Source organism: Trichosurus vulpecula, chromosome 7, assembly GCF_011100635.1.
Source record: "Trichosurus vulpecula isolate mTriVul1 chromosome 7, mTriVul1.pri, whole genome shotgun sequence".
In the NCBI taxonomy this organism is placed as follows: domain Eukaryota; kingdom Metazoa; phylum Chordata; class Mammalia; order Diprotodontia; family Phalangeridae; genus Trichosurus; species Trichosurus vulpecula.
In genome coordinates, this window is record NC_050579.1 from 120,752,407 (window position 1) to 120,769,291 (window position 16,885).

At 36.3% G+C, this 16,885-nt stretch overlaps 1 protein-coding gene across 1 annotated transcript in view; it reads right to left on the reverse strand.

The window, feature by feature from the left end:
- Positions 1 to 16,885, reverse strand: part of ECT2L (epithelial cell transforming 2 like) — a 96,600-nt gene that overhangs the window by 44,113 nt on the left and 35,602 nt on the right. Inside the window, exons 4-7 of the mRNA XM_036768231.1 lie at positions 14,264 to 14,516; positions 11,571 to 11,739; positions 4,341 to 4,479; positions 1,888 to 2,056 (exon numbers count right to left, since the gene is read on the reverse strand). Coding sequence (XP_036624126.1) covers positions 1,888 to 2,056; positions 4,341 to 4,479; positions 11,571 to 11,739; positions 14,264 to 14,516 — 730 coding nt within the window. The remainder of the gene's footprint in view (positions 1 to 1,887; positions 2,057 to 4,340; positions 4,480 to 11,570; positions 11,740 to 14,263; positions 14,517 to 16,885) is intronic.

Genomic DNA, 16,885 nt, shown 5'->3' on the forward strand with positions numbered 1-16,885 from the left:
AGAAAGGGCAAGAGACGAATCAATTCTGTTTGAGCTCTGTGAAGGAACTAGCAGCAGGAATAATCAGTTAATAAGAAAGCTTCAGCTGTTGGGCCTGATTGACTGAATAAGGGTTCAAACTCATTGGAAGAGAGCTTCAGTTTCAACCATTGCTCCTTAGCTCTACTTACAGTTTGAGAGAGATAAGTCCTCTCATAACGGCCTATTACTTTCTGCTGCTCTCTTTATTTGAGAAGGAAAAACCGGAAAGGGTAAGGAGGATTTGCAACTACTTTGCGGAATAGGAAGAGATGCTGAGATCTAATTGAACAACTCAGCATCCTAATGAGGAAAAAGCTGGCTGGGCTTAACTGTATTGCTTAGAAATTCAACCTGAGTTGCTTTGTTATGAGTCTCTGTTTATTACAAGCTAAGTGGACAATGCAGAATCCTCATAAGTGAATAGCTGGCTCAGATTGTCTGAGTTGCCCAGAGAGAGGCAGCCTGATCATATGTAGATCTCTAGCTTAGAAAAACTGCTAACTAAATTAAAAGCTTTCTCAGCACCCTTTTTAATGATGAATGTAAAGAGGATACGCCGAGCTAGCAAGCAGTGAGTCAGAAGAAGAGTAGTTAACAGAGAAGCATTTTCATGTTGGCGCAAATATTCTGAAGTGGATCAATGACCTCAAAACCTGTAGTCCAAGTTGTAAGTAACCCTAAGAACAAGAGTTTTCTTCTCTTGTATACTTCCCTTCCAGGTTTCTGTGCTTGCTTACTCTTTCACACAGGTACTGTTTATATTGTTTGCAGAGTATGATCCAGGTTTATTTATGTGCTGTGATACAGTTACTTCTTGTTTTACGAAATGAGTATCTGTGATGTGATTATTAGTTCTTCTGTCTTATTGCTAGGTAAATAGTTGTTTTCTAAATGTGCCATCATTGTTAACAGCTGGCTTGTGTAAATGGAATTATATTGGTGGGGGCTTAATGGCTAAAATACTGAGTAGAGAGAGTTTATTCTCCCACAACAGGGTTACCCCTAGGGCCTGAAAGATTTTGAATGTACCTGTGATGATGGTCTTTCTCTAGGAGCCTAACCTGCCAGTGTGAGGGCTGCTTAGTGTGAACAAAAGCCCTCTTAGAAAGTAGATCATTTCTCATTTGCTTTGTATGAGGGAAGACATTGAAGGGGTCATGTGGAACACTCCAAGTATACATTACAGACATATAAGCAAAATCCAATGTGAGTTATAATATAGAAACACTCTGAAAGGCAGTTTTAATACTAAAACATTCTTTCCGTCAACAAAATAATTATAATGATTTCTGAAGGAATTTCCTCAGTCTCTTACAAAAAATTTCAATAAAGTAGGTTTCAATAAAGTCTTTTGGCTGTTGGTTCAAGATGAATGAACCAACGTTTTTATTCCAACTGATGTGTCTAGGTGGTTCAGTAGATATTGCACTGGGCCTGGAGTCAGGAAGATCTGAAATAAAATGACCTCAGATAATTACTAGCTATGTGGCAAGTCACTTGACCTCCATCTGCCTCAGTTGAAATGGCGATAACAACAATACCTACCTTGAAGGGTTGTTCTGTGGATCAAAGGAGATGATATCTGTAGGGGGAAAAGTGCTTAACATAGTACCTGGCACATAGTAGAAACTATATAAATACTTATTCCCTTCTTTCTTTCCTTTCTAACTGGATTAATTTCAATGTCACTTAAGAAAGATCTCATTTTTTATGCACATCAGAAATACCTCCGTTTAAAAACCTAATTCAAAAATTTTTCCTTGACAAAAATTATCCTAACTCTAACTTCACTATAAAGATTATCAGAAAATGGACATATTCGATCATAGTAGATAAACAAAAAACTTTTTCTTTCTTTGAAATTACCTTGTAGTAAATTTATTTCTCTGGAATCTCCATCACTAAATATTCCAATACTCTGTACATCTCGACCATCAAGAACTTTTTCTACAAGCAGCAGTAGACTTTCCAAAGTCAAGCCAGTATATTCATACACCAGAGGAATGACACCAGTCTTAACACTGTCCACAACCATCTAGAGGAACAATCTGAGTTTCAGAAAATGAAGTTCACTTATTGACAATAGTTATTAACAAAAAAACATAATAAATATTAATAACATTTATTTTTTAGAAGTGATCTATTATTTTTTGTTATAAGACCTCTTGCAGGCATGGAAGGGAGAGGGTAAACCCCATGGAAGCCTCTTCCTCCATCATTTCTTAATATTAATCTCCAAACTTCCATTTCTGAGGAGCTGCCTATTTTTCTACAGATCCCTACTTTCCTATCACCTTGTATCCAAGGAGATAGCTAACCAGTCTTAGGAGTAAAATCTGGAACCACAGAATAGAGAAAAATTAATTGACTCCCAAAAGGAAACCTACAACCTTGGTCTTTGCCCTAGTTGTCCCCATGACTACAGTGCACTACCTCATCATTTCCACCTCCTTGGATCCCTTGTTTCCTTCAAAACTCTGATCAAGGAAGACCTTCCACATGAAACCTTTCCTGATCTCCCCAGCTTCCAGGACACAGGGCACTCCCTCTTCCAGTAAAATAAATAAATAATTTATTTTGTGTCTGTTTTGTATATACTTATACACATATTATCTTCTCTGATAGAATGTAAGTTCCTTGAGGTCAGATACTATCTTGTTTTTGTTGTATTTCCCAGCATCCAACACATTGCCTGGCATGTAGTAGGTACTTAATGCTTATTATTTTATTATTTTCATAGAGTTTTAACTAACTGAGCTAGCTAATTAAACTCTATCCTATTACATAAAGGGGCAACTAGATGGCACAGATGATAGAACACTGGGCTTGGAATCAGGAAGACTCATCTCAATGAGTTCAAATCTGACCTCAGACACTTACTAGCTGTGTGACCCTGGGCAAGTCACTTAACCTTGTTTGCCTTAATTCTTCATCTGCAAAATGAGCTGGAGAAGGAAATGACAAACCACTCCAGTATCTTTACCAAGAAAATCCCAAAATGGGGTCACAAAGAGTGGAAAACAATTAAAAATGCCTGAACAACAACAACGATTGTGTATATATCAGTAAAGAAATATGTACTTTCTTTCTTTCTTCATATATACATACATATATGTATATGTGTGTATATGTGTATTTTATTCATTTTCATATGAAAAATTTCTAAAAAATTTGAATCACATATTAGAAATTTCTTGAATAACTCAATGAAAAATATCCATTCTTTTGCCTCTGCAAAAAAGTCTGTCTTTATTATGAAGGCCCCCTAAATATTTTTTTGAATTATTGATATCCAGGTGAAAATTTTTAAATGGGTACCTTGATTTTTAGATAAGACCTTTTACATAAAGGTCAAAAGAAAATTTCAATACTTCAAGAATCTGCATGACTTCATTCATAAGCACACTTTTCACTAATACAGATAGCAAAGTTCTCCATGCCTTAGCAGGTACTTTCACGACCTGTGGCTAACATATTCATCACCTGATGGCTCAACCTCTGGCATTGATTTTCTCTGCCCTTAGTTCTGAAATTAGCACAGACTGGCCTAGTCAGTGTCAAATTCAAATAGAAAAGGATCCCTACAGGCTGCATAGTGACTTAGAAAACCACAAATTAATATCTATGTTTTATTGTAGTTTTGTGTATTTTGTTAAACATTTACTAATTACATCTGAATTTGGTTCTACCCCTTCTAAGTGGTGGGCAGTAAGTTTGATCCTCTCTGGTCTAGAGAACCCCTGAGGTCTCTTTCTATTTCTGAGTCTCTAAGCTAGGCCGGGCTTATGAAAATACCTCTAAGTTCTGCCTCTATATCTGAAAAGCATACCTCAAAGTGATTTTTGTGCTTAAGTAGTGATACAGAATTGAGTTTCAAACATTCTTTGGGGAAGCTGGTCTCATGTTATTGTTTCAGTCCTAGAGAAATTTGGGGAGAATTCTTAATTGTATTGCTCTTTGTCTTTAATGTGACATAGTTAAATTTGATCATAGGATCATAGAATTAGAAAGGCTTCAGAAGCTATCTAGTCTAACTCCTTTATTTTACAGATGGGAAAACTGAGTTTGAGAGAGAGAGTGAGGGACTTGGCCAAGGTCACAAAGGTAGCTAACATCAGAAGTAGAATTTAAACCCAGGACTTTTGACTCCAGAATGTCTGCTTTTTCCACTGTACCATTCAAACCTAAGTACATCAAACTATTTTCCTTTCATAAGGTACATAGTTCAGAAGATGAGGTATCGAGGACTGCCATCATTACTTTTTCCCAGACCAAGACAGGATATACAGAAAAGTACTGGCCTTATAAAAAATTAATACCTCATATGCAGGAATCCGAGATGATATCAACACTAGAGAAGTCTGGAGTGAATGTGAAAAACTGCCATACTTCTGATCAGCTCTGCAGTAACGCTTATTTGATAACAGAGGATAAGAATGACTTCCAGACACATTCTTTCTACAGAGGAACAAGTGGGGGAAAAAAGTATATGTTAAGTTGAAATTTCTTCTACATGGATTATGGAAAGTAGAAAGGAACCAAAATACATCCTGGCTATCATAAATATTCCACTAGATCTGTTGATCTCATCAATTTAGGAGTTCATTCCATTGGTGCAGATTGTTACCCATCCAAATCTGGCCATCTTATCTGACTCATTTATGTTCTCCCCCAAATTCACAACAGGTGGTCCATCCAACATGCTGGTAGCCTTTCTCACTTTTTTGTGACATTATGAAGACACCAGTGGAGCCCATTGGCTATCCACAAGCCATTATGTGCTTTTATATAATTAGCCCATCTTCTTTTCATGTCATAGAGTTTCTCAATGTCATCTTTGCCCTGTTCTTTGGTGTTCTTTCTTGGTGATCTGCTGGCACTCACCAAGCACCTTCCTATTGTCCTCTGTGGAATACTCTTCTTTACTTCATAAAATTGTAGGATCAAAGCTTTAGAACTGGAAGGGACCATAGGGATTAGAGAGTCCATTTTATAGCCTTATTTTACAGATGAGGAAATTGAGGTTGAAAGGAGTTAAGGGATTTGCTCAGAGCCACACAGCTAGTAAATGTCTGAGATGGGATTTAAACCCAATCAAGTCTTCCTGAGCCCATGTCCAATATCTTATTCATCATATCATGTTGCCTCATCTTTAGAAGCAGGCATGTTTTGGGTCTCAGTGCTATATAGAAAGACCAGTGAAATGTTATTATTTTTAAAATCAACCTTTGTTTTCAATGAAAAGCTTGGGGATCAGGAAAAGGGTACAATTTCCTGAAAGTAACCCAGCCACTTAACTTTGGCCTCAACTCATTGTTCATCTATGCTATCTATCCCAGGTATACATAATATTGGGCAACCTGTATCCAAATGCATGTTGAAATCTGGGCAATAGGGCAGTCTTCCTTCACTTGGTCTTCGCTGTGTAACACAAGTCAAACTCTTTCGAGTAATTAGAGACTTCATCCAGGATACTCTTCAATGTCTTGGGGGCCTGACACGATCAACATAATGTCATCCACAAATGGGAACATCTGAAGGATTTCATCATCCACTGGGAATGTCTCTACCCATACAGCGCTCTGGATCTCCTCCTTCACAATGGTGAACAGAAATCTGTTTAATGTCTCATCTGAATTTTGTCAGAGTCATTGAACAGGTTTTTCCTCTGTTCTAGCCTCCAAGGAATCCTGAGCAATCTTATGTATTAATGGGAGGTGTCTTCTGGTAAAAGAGTTTGGAAGGTAATGTTCTGTTCCATCAAATAAAAATTTTTTGTAATCCCCAAACAATAAACACAATTGGATCTCACATTCTCTACATGACACCATAAACCAAAAGTTTAATCTTAATTTATACAAAAAATTCTATCTCAACACTTAGTCCTGTCTTTATTTTCCATTTGTAGATCTGCAAATTCCCTTCCTGAGTGTAACAGGAGCTAAATCTTCCTATATTATCACTGCCTACTTGGTTAAGCAAGCAGAGAGGAAAGATCATAGACACTAACTTGTAGCCTATGGGAGGCACTAATCAATTGATTATGGAACAAAAATGCTACCTAGAGTATTAATAGCAGGGATATTTTCAAGTTTTCAATTCTTTTTGGTCACTCCATGTTCTGTGATGGAAAAGAGTATCCTTGTTTCTTTCAGCACTCTTGGTTACATATCATCTATGTTATGCTGCCTTCTCTTGATATCTTCATTAAAATGCATGTGCTTTTCACAAATCTTAAAAATGTAGTCTATCTTTAGGGTTATAAAGTTTCCAAATTTCAATGTTGGTTGGTGCATATTTTACCTTTTTCCTAATAAAAAAGTCTAAATTTCACTGTTATTTGAAGTCTTAAGTGTTTAAATAGAGTCAGCCATGTATCGATATTAACAACAACAATAATAACTGATGTCATAGCATTTTAAAGTTCATAGAACTCTTTCACTACAACAACTTGGTGAGATTAGATAATGTAAATGATATTATTCCTGTTATAGAGATGGGGATACTGAGTCTCAGAAAAGTTAAGTGGCTCGCTCAAGACCACACAGTTATCAGTGCTGGGACTAAAACCCAGGTTCTCTGATTCTAGATTCAGTTCTTTTCTCACTGCAAAATACTTTTGCCTACTTAGTAAATATTAATAAATTGGTAAATAAATATTAATTAATTCACAAGTATTTGGGATATTAGGTTCTATTATCTCCAGTGTTATTCTTTGACCATAAGAATCTTAGACTTGCATCACTTTTTTTGGACCATACAATGTCATATGATAAATTGTACCAGTAATGCATAGTCTAGTTGAGTTGTTATGAATAGACAACTGGGGAAGAGAGTCCAGGAAAATTTTAGAAAAGTATGCTGCTGATAGCATGGTGCTAGAATCAGTGCTGGACCTGAATCAATAGGAAACCTGCTTCAAATCCTGCCTCTGTGCCTTTGTAGCTATGGAACCACAGGCAGGTCATTAAACCTCTCTGAGCTTCAGTGTCCTTATCTGTAAAATGGATATAATAATACCTGTAGTACTTATCTTATAGGGTCGTTATGAGGATCATAACAAATAAGATAATGTATTTATCTGCATATTTATAGTATTTTTATAAATCTTAAAGCATTTTATAAATATGAGTTATTAATTGATAAAAGTTAGGTAAATTCTGTAATGATGATAGTGATGATCAAGATGATGACTGTGTTTTGAATGCCTTTTAGGAATATTTCTAAATCTAGCTAGCCCTACAGTGATACCAATGCAGCAGGAGATGACTGTCATGCCACTATATAGGAAATAACAATCTAGTCCCAGGCACAGAAGTTAGATGAGACTTCAGGACTTTCTCATGTTGTCTTCTCTATAGCATTTTCTCTAAACCACTTCATATGCACAAGGAGAGGGGGGGGGTGGAGAGAGAGAGAGAGAGAGGGAGAGAGAGGGGGAGGGGAGAGAGAGAAGGAGAGAGGGAGAAAGAAAGAAAGAATGAGAGAGAACCATTACTTTTGATACAAGCACATCAGTGAGAACATGGAAGGGTATAGCTATCATTGACTTTCTAATATCCTAGTATCACTGCCTAGCCCTTTGATGTATGTTGTACCCAAGATCTCCAGTGGTTTGCAGTACAGTGCAAAGCAACTGATTTCGCCCAAGGACACACATAGAAGAGTTAAATTCAAGGGAAAGCCACCCAGAAAGCTAGACTTCCCAGAGCTGTACTATTCTGACACAAAGTCTGCTCTCTCTCCTTCTTCCCAAAATATTTTGTCAAATGTCACAGTAGGCCAGTCTAACACCAGTCATCTGTACTTTTATAAGCTCCCTGAAGGCTGACTTAGAGGGGAAGAGACACTCTCCTTAGGGCTATTAGCAGCACCCCACAAAGCAATTGCTCTGTTTTCCTGACTGTGTTAACACCAGGACTGAGCAAAAGCCCACTGATAAATTTTCATTATGAGCATTTATACCACAGAAATTTAGTAACTGCTACAAATCAGGGCTTGATTTATTGCTTTGTTGATTGTCTAGACTTAGGAAAGTTTACTAATACAGATTAACTTTGAAGTGTGTGTGTGTCTGTGGGTATGTATGTATGCATATATGTATGTATTTTCCCCCAGAGAGCCATGTTGTAAAACATTTACCAGCACTCCTTGGTCTGTAAACATTGTCTGAGTTCAGGAGGAACACAGAAGGCTCAGGAAATGAAGTCATTACCAGGTTAATAATAATAACAGTGACTGGCATTTATATAGCACTTTACGGTTTGCAAAGTGCTTTATATCTATCATCTCATTTGATCTCATTTTACACCTTTCCACTACCTCAACAGGACCTCATTTGGACATGCTATTCTTTCAAATTATAATTCAAATAATTCTTTCAAAACCTCAATAGGTCACATCTCATCTTGTGTGACTTTTGTCTGTGTCCTCCATAGAGAGTGTGTACCCAACATATTAGGGCCTTCCTCTGTCTCGATATTGCTTGATTATAAATGAAGCACAGTCTACTAGTTATCCTTCAACATCAACATCTTCTGCTCAGGTCATACATTTCTCTTATCTTTTGCACCACTTCTGCTGTGTAATTCTTCATTGCTTATATGTCTATTCATGGCCACCATGTCTCTTCATTGCCCTTTGAATGATCTGTAACTTTAATTCTTTTGACACTATGGTAACCCATGCTTCATTCACAACCATAAGACATCCATCACGAGAAGAACACAAATATTAAAAAGACCTGCTTTTGTTTTAGGGAGGTGCTTCACCTCATTAAAAGCACTATTATTTTCCAAATTAAATCCAACTTACCTTCCTTGGCTTATTCAACTCTAGGCTGATTTTACTGTCTATCTGTGGTATCTATTCACAATTTACATCCTGGTGGACCTGCTCTCTGGGATATCCACTGAACTGGGCATCATAGTCTGGACAATAGGCATGCTTTATCTTATTGATTTTTCTTGTATAGATCACAGGCTTAGAAAGGGAAAAGACCTCAGAGGTCATTGTATCCATCTAGTCATCTAGTCCCAACCTATCATTTTACAGATGAGGAAACTGAGGCCCAGAAATATTATATGACTTGCATGAGGTCATAGAACTAGGACTCTCACCAAGCTCCTCAGCCTATAAATCTAACACTCTTTCCACTGCACCATTTGGCTCTGGATAGCTAGCATGAATTCTGTTAAGTAACTGTAGATTTTGATTAGGAGGCTTTGCAGTATTCTGGGATTTGATGTAATAACCAGCACAACGTCATCCACAAACATCCATCTGGAGGACCCCACCACCCTTAGGAAATCTCTGTTTCATTTGGACTCTATGCTAGACTTTCTTCATGAAGGTGACAATACCTTCCTGGTTTGTGCCTCACTTGAGATTTATCATCACAGATTTATCAAAGTTATTTCTTATGTTTCTCCAGTTATTTCATATGATGCATGAGCTACATGTGTATGAGCTATGTCATGTTTGAGGAGAAACTTCAAGGAAGAATTTTGCTGTACCTAATAAATGGTGAATTTGTTTTTTTTAATATATGCACAAACAAGAAGCACAATGGGCCACTTCTGTGATTTTAAAGATGTGGTCTACTATAGAATATTGTCTATGAAACCCTTCTCATATATTCAACAAGGATGTCTTTAATATGTGGGTACAGGGTTCTCATAAATATTTTGTTGACTCAAGAAAGGAGTTATTAATATAAGTTGCCTTAGTCTGTCCTATCTCTTTAGCAAAAAGATTGTTTGTGGTAGCCTCAGAGGGATTTCTAGGCTTTTTTATTTTTTCCTCATTGTGGCTATTGATTTACACAGGTTAATCTTCCTTAAGAACTGATAATAGTCTATGTTGATTTCTATTATTTTTCCCATTTCCTATTTTTGCTTCCATTAGCTTGTTTAAATAGTTAAAGTTGCAGTTATTAATTGCAAGTCATATTGCCTCATTTTTATTCTACTTTGGTATTTATTTTGATGTTGGTAATAACAAGCTCATATTCTGACCATGTAGCTGATTTGGATGGAAATGGCTCTCACATTGCTTATCAGTCATTTCCTATCCGATGTTATTCAGTATTTGCCATGTCCAGTACTTCTCCACCCTCTTCTTGAAGGAAGTATTCACGACATGAGGGCATGAGGCATTGTAACAACAATGCTGCTTGCCACTACTGTGGCTGTGTAAGACTAACAACACCAGCATGCAGAAGGGCTGCCAGCACAAGTTCTTTGATATTCTTTTCCAAGGAAAGCAACTTTAAGGGGTTAACAATCTCACTTTAATCAAACATATACATGTCATTCACTTGGTTCAGGGGGAAAAGCCAGCACCCTGAACTTCAGAGCAAATACAAACAGAAATTACAGATAGACACAATATAAACAGAGCAAACACACATAGGTATCAACAGACAGGCCTCTAGCTGCCTGACCAAAGAATTACATAGTTACTGGAGAGAGAGGAACCAACATCTGGGTTTTCAAAGCCAGGGGGATCCAGCAGCTGCCCAGAGTCTCATCTGGTCAAATCACACAACACTCTTCCAGTAAGTAAAAGCCCCAAACAAAATGCTAATCTCTGAGTTTATATACCCTTCTTAGGGCCTGAAGGGTTCACACCTAATCAGCAAAAGGATGTGGGCCTGGGGCTTTGCATCTAGTAAGACTTAATCAAAGGCACTTGATTACTTTAGCATTCTAAAAGAGAAAACAGTAAAAAAAAAAAAAAAGAAGAAGTCCCACTTTAATTACCAATACAGACATTTGTATGGTCTTTGACCTCTTTAATTTATTTATTGTGAGCCATACATCACAATATTATTTCACCATCTTCCTTTATATCCATCTTTGCCAAAACGTTGATTTAATCCAGAGAATCATAAATTCATAATAGAATTTCTCTACCTTCTCATTCCCTGTAAAGGATGTTGTTATATAAGCTGCAATTATTTTTTGGTAATTTTTTTATTTTACAAATGTTTACCATAGGCACTGCCATAGGAGATGAGCAAGTATATTATGAAATGGTGTTTCTTGTTGCCTTTGCATAAAGGATAAAACCAATGCTGCCAAATCATTTATTTGCTTTTCCACTGAGAAACTGTAAGACATCCTTCCATTAAGTTCCAAATTTCCCTTTATCTACTGGTTTCATTTATAGCAAGAATGTCAATATTGATATGAGTCAGTCACTTCAGCAGCATGTTTATTCACTGGTCACTAGACAAAGATCTTACGTTTAGGATAAGAACAGTTAAATCAATGTTCATCCTATAAGATTGCCCAAATATTAAAGTACTGATACTAAATTACCCCAAATGCTACATATAAAATCACAACACAAGATACAATGATGTCTAGAAGAGAAGTAAAAATCTGAAGTCACATGAAACTACATATTATTAGAGTTACAGCTAAAAACAAAATATGAATTGAATTATTTTAAGGAAGTACCACATGTTAACTGAATTGTTTGAAAGTTAGATACTGAGATGTTGGGAATGATCTCTGACTTATAGAAAATGGAGATTTGCTTACTTTTTAGGTAAGGCTTCTAAAGATGCTAAAACAAGCTGTTTCTCCAAAGCCACACTCAATCCTATGCGATCCTTTATAACCTGTGGGAGTTGTGGCTGGCATCTGGATTTTAACACCGTAGAGCAGCACGTTCCACTCATCCAAGGGGGCCGAACTTTGAATAACTCTCCTGAAAAATAAATATCAATAGCGTCTCCTATTTACTTATAGGTTTATCTAAAGACATGTAGATATAAATAAAACCATCAGAAATAAAATAGGAACTAGCAGTGATAATCCAACTGAAAATAACTATTGGATTTTATTTGCTCTTGGTATTAGAACTGAAAGTACCTAGTGATTTTAGCTAGAAACCCACAATGACAAGAAAATAAATCATTCTCATATTTGGGGAATTGAATATGTAATTTACATGCTTCTCCTTCCTTCTTTCCGAATTTAAGCCTTTTCCTTTTTATTAGCCTCCATAGTAGAGATGAATCGGTACAAAGGAGACACTCCTTTCAAATCTCAAACTCAAATCAACCTTGCCACTTACTTTTGAGAATCCCAGAGGTACAAAGCCTTAGCTACAATTGTGGTCATACTTCAACTTCTTTCCTATATTCTCTCCCTAATTCACCCATTCTTTGCCACATAGAGGTTCATAGATTTAGGACTTGAAAGGGCCTCAGAGAACATTTAGTCCAAGCCTACAGATGAGGCCACTGAGGCTCCTGAAGGTTACATAACTTGCCCGAAGTCACACAGGAAAGGCATCACAGGCTCAAGCTGAAACTAAGAACCTCCACCTCCAGAACCCATGATCATTCCATTGTATCCTAATGTCTCCTAGTGCCCCATCCCCTTTCCTGCTTCTACCCTCATTTTCTTTCTTTTTTCCTTCCTTCCTTCCTTCCTTCCTTCCTTCCTTCCTTTCCAAATTGCTATCCAGGCTCTGATTTTTATTCCATTCCTCATCCTTAATCCCATTGACTGCTTTCCTTCATATTCTTTTTCTTTGTTTCTAAAATTTTTTTTCTTTTTTATTTTACCAGAACACAAATACAGAATAGAGAAAAGAAACAAAAACATATATAAACTCAAATACTGAAACTTAAATAGGAAGTAAGAAAGGAAAAAAAAAAGCATGGCATGTGCATAGCAGAGCATAAGGATTCGAAATGTGTAACAATAAATTTCCATTTCAAGAAAGCCTGTATGATAAATAATACATCTTATGTTGAGAATTGTCCATCTTTTCTTTGCTTTCTTGTGTTTTCTTCTGTTCTCTGCTGTGCACTTTTTAACTTTGTTCTTTTTTCCCCTCCCCCTACCTCCCCCAGAAGGCTACAATATAGTTTAGATATGTTTCTCAATCTATACATACAGATATATACATACGCTTACACATATATATATATATATATATGCATATGTAGATACATGCTTTCCCAAACATACTCTACTCCTGATCTTTGTTCATCTTTTTCAATTGTAAAAATATGAGTATGCCTAGATACCAATGAAAGCGATCTTACTTGAGCTTGTATAAAATCTTTCATCAGAAACCTTATGTGATGATACAGGAAGAAAAATAGCAACATGGAGGGAAAAATGCTTTAATTACGTTTATTTCCAGTGCAATATTAAGAACAGACCAATAAGACTGTCAACAACCATAATAACTGACAATGATAACAACTGACATTTATATAACACTTTAAAGTGTGAAAAGTGCTTTACATACGCTATCACTATCACCTCACAACAACTCTACAGGTTGTTTGTAGAGTTTTCACTGGAGGTAGCCCCACTTTCAGACAAAGAAATAGGTTGTTAAAAGTTAAGTGACTTATCCATGACCACAGAGCTAGTGTCAGAAAGAAGATCTGAACTGTGATCTTCTTAATTCTGAGTCCAGAATACCTGATAAAGACTTCAAATTTTACAGAAAAAAATAATAAAGACTATTCTTTGTTTCTACTGCCCATTAGGGTTTTTTATACTTAAGAAGAAATTTGTCTTAGAAAATATAACATGCACTTATTTCAGCTCTTGGGTAAATTGATTTAATAAAACAAATCACAAAGCATTTTTTGCCTACTTAAATAAAAGATCTATGATGTAATGAAAATAGTGCTGGATTTACAGTCATCAGACCTGATTTGGAGGCCCAGTCTTGTGGGAACTGGGGCCAGTATGTAACCTCTATAGGACTCATTTTCCTTATCTGTAAAGTGAATAGATGAACTAGATAACCTCTAAGGTCCCTTCCAGCTTTAGACCTATGATGATCTGATCTCCTATCAATCAAAATGAGGTGAAATTTGAAGCAATTGTTTGGATGAGCCAATCCTCCACTCCCTTGGTTGAAAGCAAAATTATGGTCTGTATTACTGCTTGAACAAATCCCATTATGACAAATATAATTATAACTATAAATCAATGAATGAATACCACCCCTCCAAAAAAACCTTTGCATAACAAGATTTCCAAACACCAACTAATGACCTACTTCACTTCAGGCTCTGTTTGATCACACCCCAAATTCTAAGTTCAACAAAACAATCTGGACAAGCTATTAGAGTTCATTGTAAAAGGAATTAAACTTCATCTAGAGTAGCTGTTCACACTTATTTCCAGTTTAGGCCCAAACAAAAGATATTTTCCCTACTTTGGAAGAATATTATGGTTTCTGAAGTATTACTGACTCTTATGGAGTGCGAGTCTCCGCCAAATAATTTTTCTTAGGCGTCTTTCTTTTTGCCTTTCTTCTTGCTCCTCATTTTCTGATTTGGGTTCATTGAGGGTCCCATAGATGGCAGAAGCTTCCCTTGGGGTTAGCCAATCCAAGGTGGCAACACAGGCAATGTAATGATGCTTCCAAGCACCGTATTCATTATCTGGGGGATCGTAAGGCAGAAACCATCCAAACCTGATGCACTTTGGCCTCCACAAGCAATCCTTCAAACAAAAAGATACACAAGGGAAAGAGAAGCTGTCATTTTTTTTTCAATACTAGTTTCCCAGATAATATTTTAGGACTCCCAGGGAAGTTTTTCCATTACACTTAGAGTTCCTTCACAGGTAACATTAATTCAGCTTTAAATTTCCCATTATCTCATAACTTGCTATGTTTCTGAGAACAGATAAGCAGACCTCTCTGGAGTAGAAACTGAACCCTGTTTGGTCTGCATCTATGATGGTGCCATATTGCTAATCTTCATCTCCATCTCCCTCACTTACCCTCCCCCCGCCCAGAGTATTTTATTCTCCTGACCCTAGAATTTAGGGAATATTTAAAAATGCCTTCAATTTAGGGTTCTAAATAGATCATTGTGCATAGTTCCCCTTCACCCATTCTAGGGTTAGATTAATCTGCTCTCTGAGGGTCTTTACATTACAGACTTTCCTTAAAAAGTATATCTATTTTAAATGGGAAAAAAGTTGATTAAAAAAAGTTTGCTTTATCACAGCAGACTATCTGTTTCTAGGCTCTCCTACATAGACTATAGATTCTGTTACAGTATCTTTAAGAGTTAAATGGAATGTTGCAGAAAGAGCAGTTTGGGCTGGCACTGTCATTCTATAAGCTGTTTCTTCCCATGGAGTTGGAGAGAATGTATGTTTTTAACTTTGATTATGAGGAGCTATAAGGTAAACTATAGAGAAGAAAGAGACAAAGAAATTGAGGAAAACTTTCTTGTAAGAACTGTCAACTAATATTTTATGGTTAAACATAAGAATTCTCTGAAGAGTCTGTGAGGAATTATCAGTTATAGTGCATTCTGGAGAACATGCTACCTATGATGGCTCAGTAGAGAAGAAATAAAGAGGACCAACTTAATTTAATTCCTGAAAGGCTGAATTTAACTTTCATCTTGAGAAAAAATACGACGAATATTCTTGAGAGACTAATTGGTATCTCGAATGAAATGAATGATGGAATTACGTTTCCTAAAGTAAAGAAGTCTTCTGTTGTTAGAGTAAAGGTTTTAGGTGACTGTGCCTATAATCTTTCCCACTGTCAAAATATGGTACACAATTATATCTTTCTTTTGTTATTGATTTTATTTGTTAATAAATTACATATCCAATAACTTTAATATTCACTTAATCAGGGGACATTAAGGGTTTTAATATGTAAGTTACAGGCTACAAATTTATGGTGACATATAAGTAACTGTGAAGAGTCAGACATGACTGAACAACAACAAATGAGTACTATTGGGAAAAGAGGCTTCTATAGTTTAATACAAAGATAATATTTATTGACCTGGGGAAGAGGATCAAGCCAATCAATTAATTATTGAGAAAGAGGTGACAAGTTTATTAATTCTTAAGAAAATATCAAACTGTATCTCTTAATTACTCTAATGCTTAAAATAAAAAAATTAAATATGGGAACATGTCAGGTGTCAGGCTGAGGAGTAACCCACATGTGAAGTATGGTTTTTTCTATAATACTTAATAAAACAGCATTTTAAAAAATTGAAAGAAAAAAGTAAATAAGGGCACAACAGAGTAGAAGTAGGAATTATGATGGAAGATATCAATTCTATGCCATTGTGAGCAGCTTCTTCTAAATTCAACAACTTGATAAGCAACTCAAATGAGCTAGAGCTATAGTTATGAACAGATGTCAGCCAGGTAGAGACCAGTGGAAAGATTTCTGATGCAAGCCATTTGGGTTTTACACAAAACTAATAAATTTAAACTGCTTGATGACAGTATGCACACAATAAAACACAGAAAATGGAATAGAAATGATTTGTCATGAAGGGAAATTCCAGGGATAAAAAAGGGGCAATCTATTTTTTGAACAATATTTTCCCCTGAGTAATTGCATTTAACCTTTAGTGGTGTTTCCTATTAGGTGAATAATTCGTAAATGTTAATTTTGATGGTGGGAAAGGAGTGGGGCATCCAGGTTTATTTCATTGGTACAGGGAAACCCCAGCATTGAAATTTCTTCCACCCATTCACATGAGCAAATTAGTTGCTTGGGGACACTAACAGGCTAAGTGACTTGTCCATAGCCAAAGAATAGAGGCAGGATTGAATTTCAGTCTTCCTGACCCTAAGATCAGTTCTTTATTCACTATACAACATGGTCTTACTTACCCTAATTACAAAGTAAAATACTATGGAGGAGTAAAATTTCAAAATTATTTTCCTTGCTCTGTCACTTACTAAAACTGAGTTTTGACAGGTTAGTTAACCTGGCTTCAGCTTCCTTATCAATAAAATGAGGGGAGTGGAACAGCAAACCTCTGAGGTCCCTTTGAGGCCTAAATCTATGATCCTATAAAGTTGAGTACAAGTTTAAAAAC